The 20590-nt window shown below is 39.5% G+C and overlaps 1 protein-coding gene across 10 annotated transcripts in view; it reads left to right on the plus strand.

Annotated features, from left to right (window-relative positions):
* Positions 1 to 20590, plus strand: part of CLIP1 (CAP-Gly domain containing linker protein 1) — a 124015-nt gene that overhangs the window by 35766 nt on the left and 67659 nt on the right. For all 10 annotated transcript variants that reach the window (XM_058531331.1, XM_058531337.1, XM_058531334.1 and 7 more), the window contains 4 exons: positions 293 to 864; positions 14472 to 14596; positions 16115 to 16337; positions 20268 to 20465. In XM_058531331.1, coding sequence (XP_058387314.1) covers positions 293 to 864; positions 14472 to 14596; positions 16115 to 16337; positions 20268 to 20465 — 1118 coding nt within the window. The remainder of the gene's footprint in view (positions 1 to 292; positions 865 to 14471; positions 14597 to 16114; positions 16338 to 20267; positions 20466 to 20590) is intronic.

Genomic DNA, 20590 nt, shown 5'->3' on the forward strand with positions numbered 1-20590 from the left:
AGAAAAGGACTAGTTTTTTTCTTGTTTTGACTTCTTCCAATCTTAATTGCAAATAAGGGTTAATCTCACTAGCTCGTGGAGTTTCAACAGCGTTGAAAATGGTAATGATGGATCAAATACTTTTTGCCTCCTTGCTAAAAAAAAAAGAGAAGAAAGAAAAACAGAACACCTCTAGATGACTTTTTGCTACTCCTGTTGTTTTTGGCTTTCTCTACTTTATTTTCCTTTAAGTTAGGTGTTGTCTGCTTAAATATGAAATTGAGTCTTTTATGATCCTTTCTTCTGTTTTCAGTTGCAGCTCCAGTAGAAAAAATAATATCCAGTGAAAAAACATCAAGCACTCCATCCTCTGAGACACAAGAGGAGTTTGTGGATGACTTTCGAGTTGGGGAGCGAGTTTGGGTGAACGGAAATAAGCCTGGATTTATCCAATTCCTGGGAGAAACTCAGTTTGCACCAGGACAGTGGGCTGGGATTGTTTTAGATGAACCTATAGGCAAGAATGATGGTTCAGTGGCAGGAGTTCGATATTTCCAGTGTGAGCCTTTAAAGGGCATATTCACTCGACCTTCAAAGTTGACGAGGAAGGTGCAGGCAGAAGATGAAGCTAATGGCCTGCAGACGACTCATGCTTCCAGAGCGACTTCGCCTTTGTCCACTTCTGCAGCCAGCATGGTGTCCTCCACCCCAGCCACCCCCTCAAATATTCCCCATAAATCATCCCAGCCAACAGCAAAGGAAGCTGCAGCTACATCTCAGATCAGCAACCTTACAAAAACTGCCAGTGAATCTGTCTCCAACCTTTCAGAGGCTGGCTCAATCAAGAAAGGAGAAAGAGAGCTCAAAATTGGAGACAGAGTACTGGTGAGTCCAGAAACAGAACTAAGGTCATTGTGCTGAACTCTGAGATATAATCACTGATGAGTGGTTGAAATACCTACAGGCTCAGAGTCTGTTCTGGAGGGGTGACCACTCATTTATAGAGCAATTAATGAGTTTTTCTAGTTGTTCAGTCTATGTGTAAGCGTGCAACAAATTGGAACCTGGCTATGTAGTTTGAGCGTAGGTTTGCAGTGATCAACTCTAGTTTTATCTACCAGTTTAGCCAAAATAATATTGAGTTTATAACTTGTAAATGTTAAATAAGGTAACTTTACTTGACAAAACAAGCTCAGAAGTGGACTCTGATGTACTTATAAAAGTTTTTTTTTCTGGTTTTTAATTTTTGCTTTAAGGATAGTGTGTAAGTATATATGAGATCCTGCTTCCTTAAATGTCTTGGAAAACTCAGACATCACAGAATGTAATTTCAGAATTTCTCTGCCTTTTAAATTACCAGGTTTAGATCTAGGAAGAGAAAGGAAATGTATAGTAGTTTTACTACTAAGCAGGAAACACAGTGTATAAGGTCTACATGCTATACATTCTAGAACCCCTGAATTTATGACACAGTGATTGATTTGTTCTTGTTTTGTTTGTTTTAAATGAGATGCAGTATAACAGTGCTAAAAACAAATGCTGAGTCCCAACTTTGCCTTTGTGACCTCGGCAAGTTATTTAACTTCTTAGTTTCCTCATTCGTAAAAATGAGGTGACTAATAGTACTAACCTCATAGCGTTGTTGTGAGGATTAAATTAGATAATGCATATATAATTCTTAGCAGTGCGTGGTACATAGCAGACACTCAAGAAATGGTAACTATTTTTCTCACTGATGAAAATTTAAAACTTGACTATTTCACTCTTTCAACACTTTAGACAGTTCAGTTCCAGGCATGAAGTTTGTCGGAAATCTTTAACCCTGTGCTCTTTCAGTTTCCTTGTATCTGTTCAACAGCTGTAAAATTCCGTTGGGCCTGGAGGCTTCCAGTAATGTAACAGGAAAACAGGAATAGCTGTTAGCCGTGAGAGTGTACCATATGTCTCATTTAACGTTTCAACAGTGTTACGGAGAAGCCCGCGTAGAACTGATAAGGAAAAGGCTCTAAGAAGTGAAATCACTTGCCCAAGTTTTACAACCTGAAGAATGGTGTATCTGCAGTTTAAATTTAGGTATTTTTACTCCAGAGCCTGTTGTGTAGAGATGATGACTGATAGTATAATTTTAAATTTGAAGTATTCTGTATGATTTTGTTATCTTACAAATAAGGAAACTTAAGCCCAGAGAAATGAAGTGACTACCTACTGTCAATATAATTAAGTTCATGCAGATTTTCTGTCTCCAGTCCCATAGCGTCATGAATCCAGGAGGCCCCACATAGCTGTGGGAGCCCTTTTTTTTTTTTTTAAAGATTTTATTTATTTATTTTTTCCCCCCAAAGCCCCAGTAGATAATTGTATGTCATAGCTGCACATCCTTCCAGTTGCTGTATGTGGGACGCGCCCTCAGCATGGCCGGAGAAGCGGTGCGTTGGTGCGCGCCCGGGATCCGAACCCGGGCCGCCAGCAGCGGAACACACGCACTTAACCACTAAGCCACGGGGCCGGCCCTGTGGGAGCCCTTTAATACCTGTTACTTTCAAGGGGTTTCTTCTAGATTCCTTAGTTTCAAGGTCAGTAGGTTCTCTCTTCCAACTACAATAATCATGAATTTCAAAGTTTGATGCTTCAGAACTTGAGCATTCTTTTTTTTTCTTTTTGCTGAGGAAGATTCACCCGGAGCTAACATCTGTGCTCATCTTCCTCTATTTTGTGTGTGGGTCGCTGCCACAGCATGGCCACCGATGAGTGGTGTAGGTCCGCGCCCGGGATCCGAACCCTAGCCACCGAAGTGGAGCATGCCGAACTTAACCACTGGGCCTTAGGGCCGGCCCCTTAGAGCATTCTTAAGACAGCATTTCAGGGCCGGCCCCGTGGCTTAGCGGTTGGGTGCGGGCGCTCCGCTGCCGGCGGCCCGGGTTCGGATCCCAGGTGCGCACTGACGCACCACTTCTCCGGCCATGCTGGGGCCGTGTCCCACATGAAGCAACTAGAAGGATGTGCAGCTATGACATACAACTATCTACTGGGGCTTTGGGGGAAAAAATAAATAAATAAAATTATAAAAAAAAAGACAGCATTTCAGTGCTATGCTGCTCAACTTGTATCTTGTTTGTTTAGCTAATGCCCCCTTGCTATACCAATTTTGAATTTGACACAACTGCTCTTCTGTTGCCACAAAGGTTTTTTGATGCTTCCTTTTTTTATTTTAGCTGTATAGATATTGCTGCTGTGAATGCAATTTAAAAATTTTTGTGTGTGTATCTCTTAGTTCATAGGATGTATTCATAGCTAGCGGTGGAATTACTAGGTCAAAGGGTATATTTTTAAGGAGTACGGTACATACTTATCTAGTGAGCTTTGGTTAAATCAGAAACATGTTACCTTAGCACAACACTGCTACACTACACTGCTTTGCTTTGTAGATTAGCTTGCAGATTATACACAATGTCATTCTTTTTTTTTTTTCAATTATTTTATTGAGGTCTTATTAGTTTATAACATTGTGTAATTGCAGGTGTACATTATTATATATTAGTTTCTGTATAGACTGCATTGTGCTTGCTGCCAATAGTCTAGTTTTTGTCTGTCACCATACATGTCTGCCTTTACCCGTTTCACCCAGACCCACCGCTTTCCCCTCTGGTAACCACTAATCTGTTCTCTTTATCCATATGTTTGTCTTCTACATATGAGTGAAATCATGCGGTGTTTGCCTTTCTCGAGCTGGGTTATTTTGCTTATCATAATACCTTCAAGGTCCATCCATGTTATTGCAAATGGGATGGTTTTGTCTTTTTGAGTAGCTGAGTAGTATTCCCTTGTATATATATACCACATCTTCTTGGTCTGTTCATCAGTTGATGGGCACTTGGATTGCTTCCACACCTCTGGGCTATTGTGAATAATGCCGCAATGAACGTAGGGGTGCGTAAATCTCTTTGAATTGTTGATTTCATGTTCTTTGGATACAGTGCCATTCTAAGTGCTTATCTAGAAATGGCTTCTTTCTTTCCCATTCAAGAAAGCACATGGCGCACTTTCAAAACAAGAAGCTTTTCCTTTCCACCAACCAGTGATAAAAAATTGATTAAAATTTAAAAAATTAAAATTAAAACTAGTCAGATGTGCTGCTTGGCTGCTAAAACAGACAAAATGACAAGGTCAGCATAGTTTAACTCATAACAAAAGGTTTCCATGAGGATGTCATGACTAAAGTGGACCTGAGAATAGGAATTGGCTAAGCAGAAGAAAGTGGTAGTGGTGAGAGGGAAGTTCTAGCCTTCTAGCTGAGGGAACAGCAAACTCCCTGAGATGGGAGGAGTTGGCACGTTTGAGGAAGAGGCCAGTGTCCTTCCCCAGGCGCTGTGAGCGAGTGGTAGGAGATGAGACTTATTAACTAGGTGGGATCTACAGAGACTGGTGACATAGGGCCTATTAGGATAGGTCGTGTTAAGGATTTTGATTTTGACCTTAAGAGAAACGAGAGTGATAAGTGATGTGATTAGGTTTATAGTTTGGAAAGCTCTCACTGGCTGCTTTGTAAAGAATGGATTGGAGGTGGTTGAGAATGGATTTGGGGTGACCATTCTTTGAAGAAGTTGGATATTGAAGGAAAGTAGAGTGGTCAGGCTGGTGCTGGAGGAGTAGTGTATCTAGGGAAGATGTTTTTCTAAAGATGGCAGAGTCCAGAGTATTTATATCCTGATTGAAATGATCTAGACTAGAGGAACAGGTTGAAGATGCAGTAGAGAGAGGGGATCAGTGATGGAATGAGGTTCCTGGGGAGCTGGGAAGAGGAGGCACCCTGGGCACACACAGAGGTTGATTGGCCTTTGATTGAGGGAGGGAGACTTCCTCCGTTTTTATAGGAAGGAAGGAGAATCTGCAGATGCATGTTGGTTTGTGGAGGTTTAATGGCATATTTCGAGGAAAATTTTTTTTTTATAATTTTATTTATTTATTTTTTTCCCCCAAAGCCCCAGTAGATAGTTGTGTGTCATAGCTGCACATCCTTCTAGTTGCTGTATGTGGGATGCGGCCTCAGCATGGCCGGAGAAGCGGTGCGTCAGTGCGCGCCCGGGGTTCCGAACCTGGGCCGCCAGCAGCGGAGCGCGCGCACTTAACTGCTAAGCCACGGGGCCGGCCCAGGAAAATTTTAATTACATGTTAAAAACTAGCTACTTGAAACAGAATTTAATTTGAATCTATGAGAGTCTTAAGTCTTATGAGTATTATTGGAAGTGATAAAATTATTTACTGCTTTTGGTTAGTATTTCTAGGAGAAGTTACAAGAGTATCTTACAATCACAGTATTCTAGAGCTGGAAAGGATCTTTTGAGATCAATAAATGCTGTTTTTTGTTTAGAATACTGAAGCCCAGAGAAGAAATGTGATTTGCCTCAGGCCACATGGCTATGTATACGTATATGTATACATATATCACTGTGTTTTCTTGTTCCCAGTTTCTGTTTTTTCTGCTTTAACATGCTGCCCTGTTTAATAGAAATCTTTGATTTAGAAATTTAAGACACTTTTACTTCAAAATTTTATTAAGGAGATAAGATTTAGAAATCTAAAATATTTGATTTGGAATTTTCCTAATTAAAGAAAAATTCTTTTGATTACCAGAATCCTAAGGGAACTAAGATCATGATCCTTGTTGTGTGAGGATTGGTTTAGAATTTTCCCAGTCCCACCCACAGTGCCCTCATGGTTCCAGCCATGCTGAACGAGTACAGAGAGGGCAGAGTTCAGCCTGCTTTCTCCATATGCCTCGCCCTATATAACTTCACTTCTTCCTCTCATGGCAGAAAGAGGAGGAAAGGGGGTTTCTGTGTTAGGTATGATGTTTAGCCAATGATTTCTATAAGATCCAAAGACGGGAGCTCCTGAGATATGACTGTGTCAGGTACTCATGTCTTGAGGGAAGGCATTCAGGCTTGGAGAGGCTACCCCTTGTCATCTCTCCCCCTACCTTATGCTCCTAGTCACCAGTGAGATGAATCAGGTGTACTGTGAGCTGTGCTGATTTTGGTAACATCTGGACACTCGAGGAGGGTCAGTCAGAGTTGCTTATAACAAACACAGTTGCGTCCTTCCTGTCTCTCTCTGTGTCCCCATTTGTCCTCGTCAATATTCTATGGATCTTACTAGTTGAAGATTGCTTTCTTCTGTCCTATGTGGTGAGCTGCTTTGGGTTGATGCTGTGGTTCACTTGACTTTCAGAGACATACCTCTTTCCAGACTGGGACTCTCTGGGGTAACTAATCACTGAATATTTTTGAGATGGTCTTGCTGCATTTTGGGTATATTTGTCATTTCAAGGATGTGATGTCAGGTTCTTGAGAAACTTGACTGACTTCCAGCTGTTCTGTTTCGACATGGTTGTCTCCATGTCTGGGACTGTATGCTGTATGCTGAATTCTTAGCTTATGACCGTATATGAGGAGATTTTTCAGCCTTTTTAAAGTGACAAGCCTCATCTTTCTATAAGCTGCTCCCAGGGCTCTTACACTAAGAATCTTATAGTGTAAATCTATAGGTCTGGATACTGCGAAAGGGGAAAAAATCTTCCTGATAATTAAAAAATACCTTTATGCATAAGATTTATTTTGCTTGTGTTTGAACGTTAAATAACTACAGTTCATCTAGTATGTATTTTTTTGTGTCTTTCTTCATTTGTTCAACATTATGTTTGTGAGAGTTCTCTGTGACATGTAAATTTAAAACACACACATAGTGGGGTCATATTATATGTATACCATTTCACAGTATACTTTGGTAGATTTGCGGCATTTCTGTGCTAGTAAATACAACTATCCATTTACAATAATAAGCTGCTGTTTGGTATCACACTATTTGGAATTACTGTACCTAATCTAATTGTAGACATTTAGATTGCTTCTGTCTTTTTCTCTAGAAATGAAATTTCTGAGTCAAAGTATATATAAACATTTAAAATTGTAATAGATACTGCCAAATTAAAATGCAAAAAGCTAGGCCAGCCCCGTGGCCTAGTGGTTAAGTTTGGTGCGCTCTGCTTCAGTGGCCCGTGATCCGTTCCCGGGCGTGGACCTACACCACTCATCAGCGGCCATGCTGTGGCGGTGACCCACATACAAAATAGAAGAAGATTGGCATAGATGTTAGCTCTGGGCAAATCTTCAGGAAAACAAAAAGAAATCCAAAAAGCCATTTTATGTTCCCACAAACAGTATTCAAGTATGCTCTTTCTAATGATTTGATTTCTTTTATTTTTTCTCAGTCCTCTTAGCAGTGACTTAGAACCCCCAAACCTAGGAGTCTGGTTGTGATATTGCACTTACATTGGGCATTTGTTCATCATCTACTTTGGGGGGGGTGGTTCTTGGACTCATTGAGTTGGGGGTCGTGCTCTGAGGAAGCCGTTCTTTACCATGGCCTCTCCTTACCCTGATTGCTGAAACAGTAGTTATTACAAGAAGGATCTGTCATTTTGTATGGTCCAAACCTGAGAAGACTCCAGATGTTCACATTAGGTTAAAAACTTTCTGGAGACCTTGGCTGAATGTTGAGATCTTTTCCGGCACAATAGATTTCACTTAGCCTAATTGCTTCGCAATGGAGGATTGCTGCAGATTTGAATTATTTTTTCTGATTTTAGTTTTGATTTTTTTCATTTTCAGTTTCCAGAAGCCTTAAGTCTTACTCAACATAACCTTATAGGATTGCTGGGAGGGAAATGCAGAGAACCTTGCACTACTGATGGGAAGCTGGGTTTGGGAGCTTCCTCCTATTTGTGCACACCCAGATTCAGTAGAGTCAGATCTTAGCGGTTCATAGTGGATGTCGATGCTCCTTTTCCTGCTCATTGCTTTCAGTTGTGAGAGGGTAGAATAATGCTTTTCCCATGTCTACTTTTGAGGTGTGGGAATGCATAAAATTATCCGTCCGCCCATCGGATTTCATGTCTTTGGCTTCACTTTCCATCTTCCTTCAGTCCTGTAGTCCTGCACTGCCATGAATTAGGCCATCATGACCTTTACCTGGACTTCCAGACTGCTCTCCATGCTGCTGTCGTTGCCTCTCCTCATTTCTGTTCTTCACACAGTTACAGAGTGATGCATTTAAAATGTACATCTGATTATGCTGTTCCCCTGCGTAAAACCCTCGGTGGTGCCCTGTCTGCCTACACCAGTGGTTTTGTTTTCACACTGCTTGGAGAGTTCTCTACAGGGCTCAGTAACTGGGCACTGGCTGATTAGTGTGAAGTTAGGGTTCATTTTGCAAACCTAAGCCGGTATCTTAACCCCAAAGGTATCAAAGCTGGTATCCTTCCAGCCTTGGGAACTGTGTGGAGGCTCCTGGGGCTTGGGAGTTTCTGGGTTGAGGAGGCAGCTCACTCTGTCCTGCTTTGGGACTTGGGGAGAGGAAAGTTTGACCACTGCCTAGGGCTGAGTCTGTTGAAATGCCTGTTACTAGATCACATCTTCTAACTTTTAATACTGCATTTGTGAATTCTTTAAACATAGTTACAAAAATATCTTGAGCTTAAGATTCTTTGTAGCTTATGATCTTGTATAGGTTAGAAAAGCAAACTTCACTAATATCATTTTGGTCAAGTGGGGTGCTTTTTGATCTTAGTGCCATATAAGAAACTGACTCTGGTGATTAAATTTTCTGCACTTTATCAACCACAGGGCTAGTAGGTGTAGATTTTTCTTGGTTTTGTATTAAATGTTTAAACAGTTGAAATATATTTTTAAAAAATGAAATATTTGTGGAACTCTGGAAATATATTTGCCTAAACTGCCTAGTTTGAAAACCATGACTATAGAATATACTGAGTTTTGTTTGCTTTTTTATTTCATTGATGTTTTCAGGAGTTTGGGCAAAGAATCTTTTGACTAGAGGTTACAGAGATAGAAAAATGTAGAAATCTCCTTTGTAGCTTCTCAGGGATTGATAATGGATTTATTTGACTTCTTCCTACTTCCTAGATAACCTTTTCCAGGAGACATTTATTTAATATACATACACAGTATGGTTAGCTATTATATTTTGGCTCATTTCTTGTGGTAGTACTCTAGAAATACTGTGAGTAATATGGTGAAATATTCACAAATTAATCTTGTGGTTGGGCATACTAGTATTCCATACATCTTTGTCTTTTATTCTAGGAAATAAATAAATAAAAGACAGGCATGCTGTGTGACACCCAGGTGACATTTCAGTTTTCAGCATTGCCAGCCTTTAGGGAATCCCGTTCTTGCTGCCTTAACGTACATCCATTACCCCTCATCTTTTATTTTAAGCTAAATGTATCTTTAACTGGTATCTATTTCATTTTTAAACAGCTTTATGGATATATAATTTATGCCTCCATTGTAAGTGTACAATTCAATGATTTTTAATCAGTGTATAGAGTTATTAGAGTAATAAGTATATAGAGTCACTACAGTCCAGTTTTAGAATATTTCCATTACCCCAAAAACTTTCCTCGTGACCCTTTGCAAGTCATTCTCCACTCCCACTTCCAGCCCTGGGCAATCACTGGTCTGCTTTCGGTCTGTATAGATTTGCCTTTCCTAGACGTTTCTTATAAATGCCATTATGTAATATGTAGTTTTCTGATGTCTGGTTTCTTTCACTTAGCGTAATGTTTTATGGTTTATCATGTTGTAGTTCATTGCTTTTTATGACTGAATATATTCCGTTTTCTGGACATACCACGTCTTATTTATCCACTCACCTATTTATTTAGTTTTATTAATTTAAAAGTTTTTTAAAGGAATTCATGCTCATAATTTAAAATGTCAAATTTTTGGTGCTTACAGTCTTATATTAAGCAATTCTGTGCCCACTCTCTGAGGTAACAAGTTAATCTTCTCCCTTTTTTTTTTTTTTTTCCTGTTTCTTGTTATTCTTGGGGTACTGGATCCTGAAGGAGTTAATATGCTTTTAGAAGGAAAGATTAGTTTCAAGAGTTAAAGTGCAAGTTAAGCATAACTTTTTTACCTTTTAACCAGTGTCTTCATAATTATGTCATCTTTTGTTTACCTGTTTGTTCTAGGGAGAGTTAGAGTTATAAGAGAATATCTGTTATACGTCATCTGCTCTTGTCATACTAGTTTTTTTAGGAGAATTTACTTACCACCATATGTTATAGATTGGGAGACTCTGAATCATGTCATAAAGAAGCCACCTCACAAAATGGTGTTGCTCACAAAATTCCTGTGAAACAATCCCTCGTTATCACTCATTGGACATTTTATGGCTTTATAAACCAAGGCACAGTGAGATTAAATGGCTTGTTTGGGACTTGATAATGAATAGATGGGAGAGTTCAGTGAGGGTTAAATGTTTCCTGTTTCTGGACCCATTCATTAGCCCAGCAGAATTTATCAGTGTTCTTATTTTTCACAAGAGTTTACAAGAAGGTTATATGTCTTTCTTCCCACAGCATTTTTTGGAAAGCTCTAAAAGTACTTATCACTTTTTACTGGAATTATTTGAATTTCTTTCTCCATCAGTGGCCAACACTGTGTTCTGTTTATCTTTATATCCTTAAGGGCCCAAGCACTCAAGAAATATATATTGAATGAATGAATGAGGACTTAAAAACCTGAGATTTGCTAAAGCATGAACATAGCTAGGTTTTCCTTTAGTTGAGTTTCTAGTTTAGATTAACTTCTTTTTTTTTTTAAAGATTTTATTTATTTATTTATTTTCCCCCCAAAGCCCCAGTAGATAGTTGCATGTCATAGCTGCACATTCTTCTAGCTACTGTATGTGGGACGCGGCCCCAGCCTGGCCAGAGAAGCAGTGCGTCGGTGCGTGCCCGGGATCCGAACCCGGGCCGCCAGCAGTGGAGCGTGCACACTTAACCGCTAAGCCACGGGGTCGGCCCTAGATTAACTTCTAATTTTGACTTAGGTTGACCACAGTGTTAGGGGTTATATACTCATTTTCTGAGACCAAAGAGAATGAATGGTAGTTATTTGTGTTTGCCATGGGAATCTGTGTTTTTGGTTCAATGTTGAAAATTTTTTCTTTCATAATCTTGATATCTACCCCAAAACATCGATTTGAAAATTGTGGCTTATACTTATTATAAATGCACATACTGGGATTCTCTGGAACACATGAGAAGTAAAACCTAACTTTATAAAATCATGTTTAAATGCTTAGAAAAAAATTTGACTGTAAAATGTTTAAGCAGAAAAGCATTTGAATGATTTTAGGACTTCACGTGACTTGCTTTCTCTATTGAAGATATTTTTAATAATTACTAATGATCTTTAGAGGGAAAAGGAAAGCATATTGTCTGTGCAAGAATTCCAAGTTTGGTGGGAGGAAAAGAAAAAGAAAACTGCCCATTCTTGGAACTAGTAATCACCTATTTCAAACAAACTTTGTGGCATCGTATTTTATTTTCAGAGTAAATGTATATTATATTACCTGCATTTAGAGAAACAGTGGCTAATCTGTTATTTGTGGTAATTTTTTATAAAGCTTCTGATCTGAATGAAGCCTGTGGTTTGCTTGGAGAATTTATTGACCACAGCCTGTTAGACGCCTCTTGAAAAACAATTGTCATGACAGTAATTTAGACTCACCCCCAAAGAATTCAACAGATTATCTGAAGAGATTGCATCATCTTTAACCAATGTGCTGTGTTCTGCTCATAGGATTTGGTTAGACTGCTGCTCTGAATGCTGTGGTGCAGGAAGATGGAGAAAACTGCACCAATTTTATATAGATGACTATTTGTAGATTCTATGAATACCAATAAGAGTGTTAAAAAGTCAAATGTGCCAGATCTAGAACTAGTCCTCTCATTACTGTGGGCAAACTAGCTGCTAACATACGTGGACTCTTACACTGTCAGATGCTGCGCTAAGCAATTTTATGTGGATTATTTTATTTAATCCTCACAGAAGTCCTATAATTATTCCCATTTTACTTATGAGGAAATAGATTTAGAAATAGATTTAGAAATTAAGCAACATGGCTAACTAATAGACAGAGCTGCCATGTGAATTTGTCTGACTTGAGAGCCCACGCTCTGTGTTAGTGTATTTCTTCCTTCGCTCGCTTCTGAGACATCAAATTCAGCCTCAGCCATGGTATCTTTTTCCTTTAGTTGGTTTCCATGGAAAAGAGGCCTTTTCTTTGTAGGTCTCAACGGAGGTCACCTTTCATTTATGCAGCAAATCTGTGTCGAGTGCCTACTCTGCTCTGCTGGGCGTTTGCGTGTTGAAGTGCTGGACACAACAGAGTTCCTGCTGTGGAGTTTTCTCCAACCTCCAATTCTGTCTTTCCTCAGTGACGCCTGTCATGACACCAGGACGTTTCTGGAATGTGCTGGCACTGCCTGCCCTCTGTCATCTTTCACGTGCCCTCCCTGTTTAGAGTACCTTAAACTGTTAACTCCTTTAGTTCCTTAAATCGGTTTCACAAAAAGTTTCTCTTTCAGACAAAATGTAGATAGCTTTGAGGCTTGAACATTTTCCATCTTCAACAAAGAGTGAAAGGTGGGAAAAAGTTGTATCATCCCAAATTCATGGAAAGCTGTATTCAGAGAAAAATTAGAAACAAATACCTTTAGTATCAAAAAGCAAGACAAAAAATAAATTTAGTATTGGTTTTAAAAAATTAGGAAGGCAAGAACAATAAACCGAAAGGAAGTAGGAAAAAGGAAATAGTAAAGATAAAAAGTGAATTACATAAAATAGAGAACATCAGAAACAAAAGGGGAAAAACCTAAAAACTAGTTCCTTGTAAACATCAATAAAATTAATTACATTCCAAAGGTAATCTAAGTTTAACACAATCCCGTTGTACTTTTTTTAGAATTAGCCAAAATGATTTTTAAATTTATTAAACCGATAAACCTACTTAACCTAAATGTCTATCAGTAGCAGCTGATTTAATAAACTGTATGCATTCATACAGTGGAGTGATATGCAGTTGTAAACACAAAGAAGGAAGCTCTCCATGTCTTGATGTGGAACAAAGCGAGGTGCAGAATAGTGCATGAAGTACACTGGGTTTAGAGTAAAAATAACAGGGAGGAATAAAAAGGCAAATTAACATTTGCTTTTATATCCATAGAGAAATGCTGGGGGGCAGGATACATTGTAAATCAATAATAGTAGTTACACCTGTGATGGTGGGAGTAGGGCAGATAGGGGACAAGAGTTTAATAAGGGAGACTCTTGCTTCAATACATATTTATATTTAAAATTTTTTGAACCATGAGAATGTATTGGCTATTCAAGAAATAATTTAAATTCATTATGTATAAAGAGTTTTTTTTTTTTAATCAATAAGAAAAAGGGAAACATCCCAAATGAAAAATGAGTAAGGTGCACATCATGATACATCTGTACTGTGGAATACTAAACAGCCAGCAGTGACTGTCTCTGGGTGTTGAGAATACAGGTATTACATTTATTTTTTGCTTGTAATGTTCTTAATTTCCTGCAGTGATCCACCTCTTTTAAAATTGGGAATTAAAGAAATTAAAAAAAAAAAGAAGCTTAGAACAAAGTAAGAAAGTCGAAGAATATTCCAAAGAAGAGTAGTAAGGGAAACCAGCAGTAGCAAATATGGTAGAGATTGTGAAGTCGCAGTAATTGAAATGCTGTGGCAGTAGCACAGAGACTGAACTTTGAACCTGTAGAAAGACTCAGACACATCTGTGTGTTCTCATGTGCACATGAGAGAGAATCTGATATAATGAGTATTTGAAATAGAAGAATTATGGCAAAAGAAGGAATAATTAATAAATGCTGGTGGGATAATTGTAGAAATAATTAATGTTTAGCTATTATATCAAACAATAGCTGGGACAAAGAGTCAAAACATTTAAAAAGATTCACAGCTTTGAACAGTTCATGTAAATAAAATGTGAAGAACAGTAATTTTAATAGTTGTGAAGTAACGGAGAGCTTCACAGTGGAAAATAAAAATATTTTAAAGAATTTACATTTTCAAGCAGTTGAAGAGGCCAAAAGTAAATATGTGTGTAGATGTGTGAATATTTGTCCTTGATATGTATGTGTTATTGCTTCCTTTACATGAGAAAATAAACACAGCAATTATTACAGTGTGGGGATTATGGATGAGTTTTGTGTTCCTTTAATGATGTAGGGGTTTTATTTTTGTAGCAAATATTTATTTTGAAGCAAGAAAATCCCTCTGGAGCAATAAAGTATTTTTCTAAGGAAGGAAATAATTAATTTGGACAGTCTTAATTACTACAAATTACATAGGCTATTTCATTATCGGACTATATCAGGTATCGAATCACTCTGGTAATAGAAATCACCCAGGTAAAGTTTGCCAATCTTTGGAGAGCACTCTTTAGAGAGTTAAACAGAAGGTAGAGACAAGAGCTGCTGATAGAAATGATAGAGCACAGTACTTAATTATTGGTTGCAGCCGCAAAGGATTAAGCTATGGAATTATGTTCATCTCTTCATTTTCACATTCTCTTCCTCCAGGTTGGTGGCACTAAGGCTGGTGTAGTCCGGTTTCTTGGGGAGACAGACTTTGCCAAGGGGGAATGGTGTGGTGTGGAATTAGATGAGCCTCTTGGGAAGAATGACGGGGCTGTTGCTGGAACCAGGTTTGTTTGGAATTGGAAACTTGTCTCCCTCTTGCATGTAGAGGTGCTCAAGCAGATCTCACCAATTGTGTGTAATAGAATGGAAATAAGTGTTTTGAAGAGCTGTACTTCTATTTCCTAAGACTCATCTACTGATTTTTTTTTCCCCCTAGAACTGGAGTTGCTCTGTTGACTGTCTCTTTTAGTAATATGTGGAACGTGTCTGAATAGTTGAAAAACCAAAATTATTGGTTTTTTAGAGCAGTTTTAGGTTCACAGCAAATTGAGAGGAAGGTACATAGAATTCCCATATACCCCCTGCTCCACACATGCACAGCCTCCACCACTAGCAACATCCTGCACCCGATGGTACATTTGTTACAACGGATGAAGCTACGCTGACATACCATAATCAGCCGAAGTCTATAGTTTATATTAGAGTTCACACTTGATAATGTACATTCTGTGGCTTTAGATAAATGTATAATGATATGTATCTACCGTTATAGTATCATATATATTATTTTCAATTTATTTTTCAAAATAGAAAGGAAATATTATGTTATCCTTTTGGCTTCTCTCCTTTTTGATAGCAGTCAACCTCTGAATGCGTTTCTGGGTGTTATGGGTGGGGAAGTGAAGAGAAGGAAGCTACCTTTGTTAGGAAAAGAACATAAAATGTGTCTTCATATCTGATGACAAGAATTCTGTCCTGTGGCAAGAGAAGATGCAGCAGGCAGACCTCTTCCAGTGTGGGGATAACCCCATGCTCACCTCCCAGAGATAGGATGGATGGAAGTTAAATAATACAAATGAATGCAAGAGAAATTTCCCATATTTTCTTTTCAAAATGTTTTGAAGACCTGGGCACAGGTGTGGTATATGATGCATTATTAGTAGTAGTATAAAGTGTTGTAGTTAACATTTTACTTATAAAACATATCCAAATTCATTATAAGCATATGGGCTTTATCTACCAAATAAAATACAATAATAATGCCTTGAGGAGATAAAAATCTCTTAGTGCTGCAATGATTATGAAGCCATCCTTCTTGATATTAAGACGTAATTCTCTAGAGTCATATGATCTCCAGTGTCAGTCTGATAGCTGACATTACTGGTTGATATTTCTCCACCTTTACTTTAGTGAATCTGCCAGAGTTAGGTGCTTGTTTGATTTCTTTTTCCCTTCAGCGTAGTTTTATGTGGGATCACTATATTGCTGAACTCTCCTTTGCTGTGTGTTTATCAGATGGTAGTAGAAAGATTTATTCCTTTTGCGTAGAACCTTAGTAACAGATGAGTAATTCTGTTTCTAAGTATCATATTGTTATTTATTAGCATGTTTTCTAAAACATTATTGAAGTTATTTATTAGCCTAGATACATGTAAATACTGCACACTGGGTATCACCCCAGCTTATTGGTAGAATTCACAGCAAACCAGTCATGAGTTATGAATTAGGAGAGCTTTTTGGTTATAGTTGTGATTTCTTATAATTAAGTTTTCTGTTACTGTTCTTGTTGTTGTTCTCTAAAGGTATTTTCAATGTCAACCCAAATATGGCTTGTTTGCTCCTGTCCACAAAGTGACCAAGATTGGCTTCCCTTCCACTACACCAGCCAAAGCCAAGGCCGCTGCCGTGAGGCGAGTGATGGCAACCACACCTGCCAGCCTGAAGCGCAGCCCTTCTGCCTCCTCTCTCAGCTCCATGAGCTCAGTGGCCTCCTCCGTGAGCAGCAAGCCCAGTCGGACGGGATTAGTAAGCCTCCCTGTTCTTGCTGCATGATAAATGCCGCTGTCAGTGCACCTGCTTTGCTTTAAGAAATGCTAAGTCTTTCCTTGCCCTTGTACTAAATGTGGGTTGTAGCCTGTGAAGTCCTTGCAAGTTTCATGAAATAAAACTCCAGCAAGAATACAAGTTTTGAAATAAAAAGCTGTTTTTTTTGGGGTGAGGAAGATTAGCCCTGAGCTAACATCCGTTGCCAATCCTCCTCTTTTTGCTGAGCAAGATTGGCCCTGGGCTGACACACCTGTGCCCACCTTCCTCTACTTTATATGTGTGAGGACTGCCACAGCATGGCTTGGCAAGCGTTGCGTAGGTCCGTGCCTGGGATCTGAACCTGTGAGCCCCGGGCCGCCGGAGCGGAGCACGCAAACTTAACCACTACGCCACCAGGCCAGCCCCGAAATGAAGAGTTTTTACAGCCCTTTTTAGATTCTTAAGGCTTTACGTTGTACCAGTTCTTGGTGAGTCTGTAGTAACCACTGCGTCATCTAACATATGGGATGATTTCTTTTCTCTGAAATTATTTTGGGCACAAGAATGACAGGAAGATTGGAGGGATCCTTTTCCTCAAGGATATAGGTCTCTTTATCTTTGGCTTCAGACAATTTCAGGAACTAGAATATTTTGAGAAAAGGCATGTTCTCAGAATTCTATTATTATGTGAATATGGTCTAACCCACTGAAAGCAGTTAATGTGTGGAGTGTTCCTGCCTTGGGCCAGAGGACGCAGAGCAGAACTAGCACTTGAAAGGATGCTAGGACAAGCCATGTTTTGTTTCGCCTCCTTTCTTCATCTCATCCTCCCACTCCCTCTTCCTCTCTCCCCTCTCCCATTTACATCAGTAAAAATAGAATCATCAGGATTAAAATAAAATAGGCAGCGCCTCATTCTGTGGGTTAATGTGGTGTTTTATTAGAGTCAAGGCAGTGACTTTTTGGCTTCATCCCCTGCCCTTAAGTTTATTTACTTGAAGTGAGGCAAATACCATTTAAATTTTAAATGGCAGCATAAGATTGTACTCCAAACTGACCTCGAGATCTCTGCATTATGATGGTGAACTACAGAGAGGAGTTAAAACATTAAGTGGTGTGATGGGAGTGAGGCCACTGGCCCTTGGTCTCGTTTTGCCTTCTGTTCTGTAATCGTCAGGCAGGAAAGGAAAGGCAGAGGAATCTTTCCTTAAAGTGGGGGTAGTGCTTCTCTGCCAGCTGGCTGGACTTTCTTCCTTTTATGTTCAGGTAAAATAAATACCTGTTTGGACTTTATTTTGTGTATGGAAAGAAAGTCTGCATCTTCAACAGAAAAATGACAAATGGACTTTTATGACAAAAGCTTGACAAGAACCATGAAATGGAGATGAAGAAAGCCCTCCATTTGCACAAAGCCTTGTTGAGAGTGGGCCGGCAAACTCTGATATGGACATTGACTCCTTTGCTAATCCTGGACAGTTCCACCAACTGTCTACTCTGGATTGGGAATTCTTTCTTGAGTAATTTATATTGCATTGTAATTAAAAGTGTCCATTTCTTCATAAAATAACCAGTCTCTCCCTGCTTCCCCCAACCTCTCCTCTTACTTTGCAGACCAGTTCTGATTCCTCTTAGCTCACCTCCTTCAGTGAAGAAAACTGACAAAAGAGAAGTGTCTCCTTGCCTTGTAAAACAGCTTACTTTTGAATATCTTTATATAGGGTGGTTATTGTTTCTAATTAAAAAATCACCATAAAAGAATATGCCAAGAGTATAGAACAGTTGAAAGTGTGACTTCCTGGAAATATATCTCAGCAATATAATCCCATTCATGTATATAAAAAAGTCTAAAGATTATTTAATGCAAAATGATCTTCTGAAAGTATTGAGCACAGAGGTGCCCAAACTTTATGGTTTCATAGCACCTTTAGTGTCTCAGTTATTTTTTCATGGTGCCCCTAGGCCAAAAGAAATAGCTAACAGTTTTGTTTATTAAGTAATTACATCCAAACAACTTAATATTTCTGTCCTAACAATTTAGTAGCTGTTCACAAAAAATGATACTCATTAATTGAAAGAAAAAATAATATTTTTTATTCATTCTTAACCATAATTACTATTAGGTTGTATGCTCCTGTTGGGTGCTGCACATCTTGTTAAACCTGGGAATCTTAGTGAACACCGCCACTCTCATTTCCTGTGCTGCATTGAATTTTGCACAGTACTGGCTTTTTGTCATGACAGTAGCCAAAACCTAGCTTTGGAAAGACATGACGTTACCGAAAGGAATGTAGTGCAATCTAAGGTTGAAACTGAGTTGCCTCAAGCTAGTAGTTTGCATGGTGTCCAACAGATGTCGCTGTGTTTCCCTTAAAGTTTTAAAATATCCCACAGTGCCCTGTGACTTTACTACAGGGCTCTCTGCTCAGGGTTTGGGAACCTCAGACTTAGTGTATTCAGGAAGAAATGTGAGTATGAGAAAGTATAATTGAACCATATAATGAAATTGGAAATCAAGGTCAGGTGGTTAAAAGAGAGACTAGGAATCCCTCCTCATATGTTTAAGTAATTCAAGAAAGTTCACTAAATAGAAACAACAGAGGACCATTTGGGTTTGACTGGATTCCTTTACTCTCATAGTTATCAGGTTGCCTCACTGTTAATTGATGACAGATCCTCACTCGTAGTCTGCATCCTGGACAAGGGCCCAGGTAGACTGTAACGAGAAGAGCATTCAAGCAGCAAATGAGGCTTTGATTGCAGAAGATGAAGTGGAGGCTGCTTGATCTAGAGCCAGCCATCGCTAAGGAAATGGCCTTGGACAAACGCTTACCAAGGGAGGAGGCCTTTTCTTGACTACCTCCCAGCCTCTGGAGCCTAGCTTGGAAGAATATTATTCAACTTGCCCAAATTACCTGTTAACACTTAATGGGAGGTTCTTTTCTCTGTGTTTTTACATAATGGTTAGCCTCAAGGTGGAGGAGTCAGGTATGTGAAACAGCAAAGATTAACAGATGACAGAACAAGCTTCTTTCTGTCCCTTTCTCCCCAACTTGTCTCTTTCTGCCCCTGCTTCTCGTTTTCCTCCCTCTGCCCTTTCTGTTCCCCTTTTCTTCTCCCTGTCGCTCCTCTATTTTCTGTCTCCACAAATCTCTTTCCCCTCTTTTTTCTCCCTCCTATGTCCTTTTTCTTCCTTTCTCTTACGTGTGTACTTGCCCGTGCATGCACACTCACCCACTCACACACACTTTTGAAGGCAGGTCGAGTTTTCCTCTTCATCTTATCTTTATAAATCTCTCTGGTGATGGGGATTCAGGTCCTTAAGGCTGGATTCCTGGGTCAGATCTCCTCTGCCTTCGTTTTAAAAGAAGAGTGAAGAAAATCCTGACAAAGATCCAACTATTTAATCAATTAAAGGAAGGTTTGTGACTCTAGGGGTGATTTCTTGGTTACATAATGGTATTTAGAAGCTTAAGAAGTTGAAAAAAGTCTCAGCCTCAAAACTAAGGATCAAAAGATTGGCCAAAATGTCATAGCAAGAAGATAACTATTAATGAAGTTCAGGCTCAAATGGAGTTTAGAGAAACTTGTTAAATGGGTTCTGTGGAATTTTCCTAGATTCTTACAAGGCCCTGTCAACTGAGTTCAGGGTACCTTTGATTTGAGCCACTTATTCTCCTTCTAAACATCTTCCTGGTTGTTCCTTGACCTCTTTACATTGATGTGTTCTTTGTGAAATTTACAAGCAGGAGGCACATGCTGTGTTGTTCTCTTGATGAAAAGCCTTTCCTAATTGACAAGCCTGGGAGCCGGGGCTGCACTTTTGCTTTGCTGAGGAGACGCCCACCGTGCATGCATTGCTGCATCTAACGCACACCTCCTTGCATCCCTGATAGCATCATCGCCCTTCACTTCTTTAACTTTCCTTTGCAGTTGACTGAAACCTCCTCCCGTTACGCCAGGAAGATCTCCGGCACCACTGCCCTCCAGGAGGCCCTGAAGGAGAAGCAGCAGCACATTGAGCAGCTGCTGGCTGAACGGGATCTAGAGAGGGCGGAGGTGGCCAAGGCCACGAGCCACGTGGGGGAAATAGAGCAGGAGCTAGCTCTGGCCCGGGACGGACACGACCAGGTGAAGTCTGGTGCTGACCTTCTCGCAGAGATGGTGATGGGTTCTAAGCTAATCTTGTTGCGGAGCTGTTGATGGTTTCTAACTTGAGGGAGGAGGCTGAATGGATTACCTGGTGCTTGGAGCTG

Source organism: Diceros bicornis, chromosome 35, assembly GCF_020826845.1.
Source record: "Diceros bicornis minor isolate mBicDic1 chromosome 35, mDicBic1.mat.cur, whole genome shotgun sequence".
Classification (NCBI taxonomy): domain Eukaryota; kingdom Metazoa; phylum Chordata; class Mammalia; order Perissodactyla; family Rhinocerotidae; genus Diceros; species Diceros bicornis.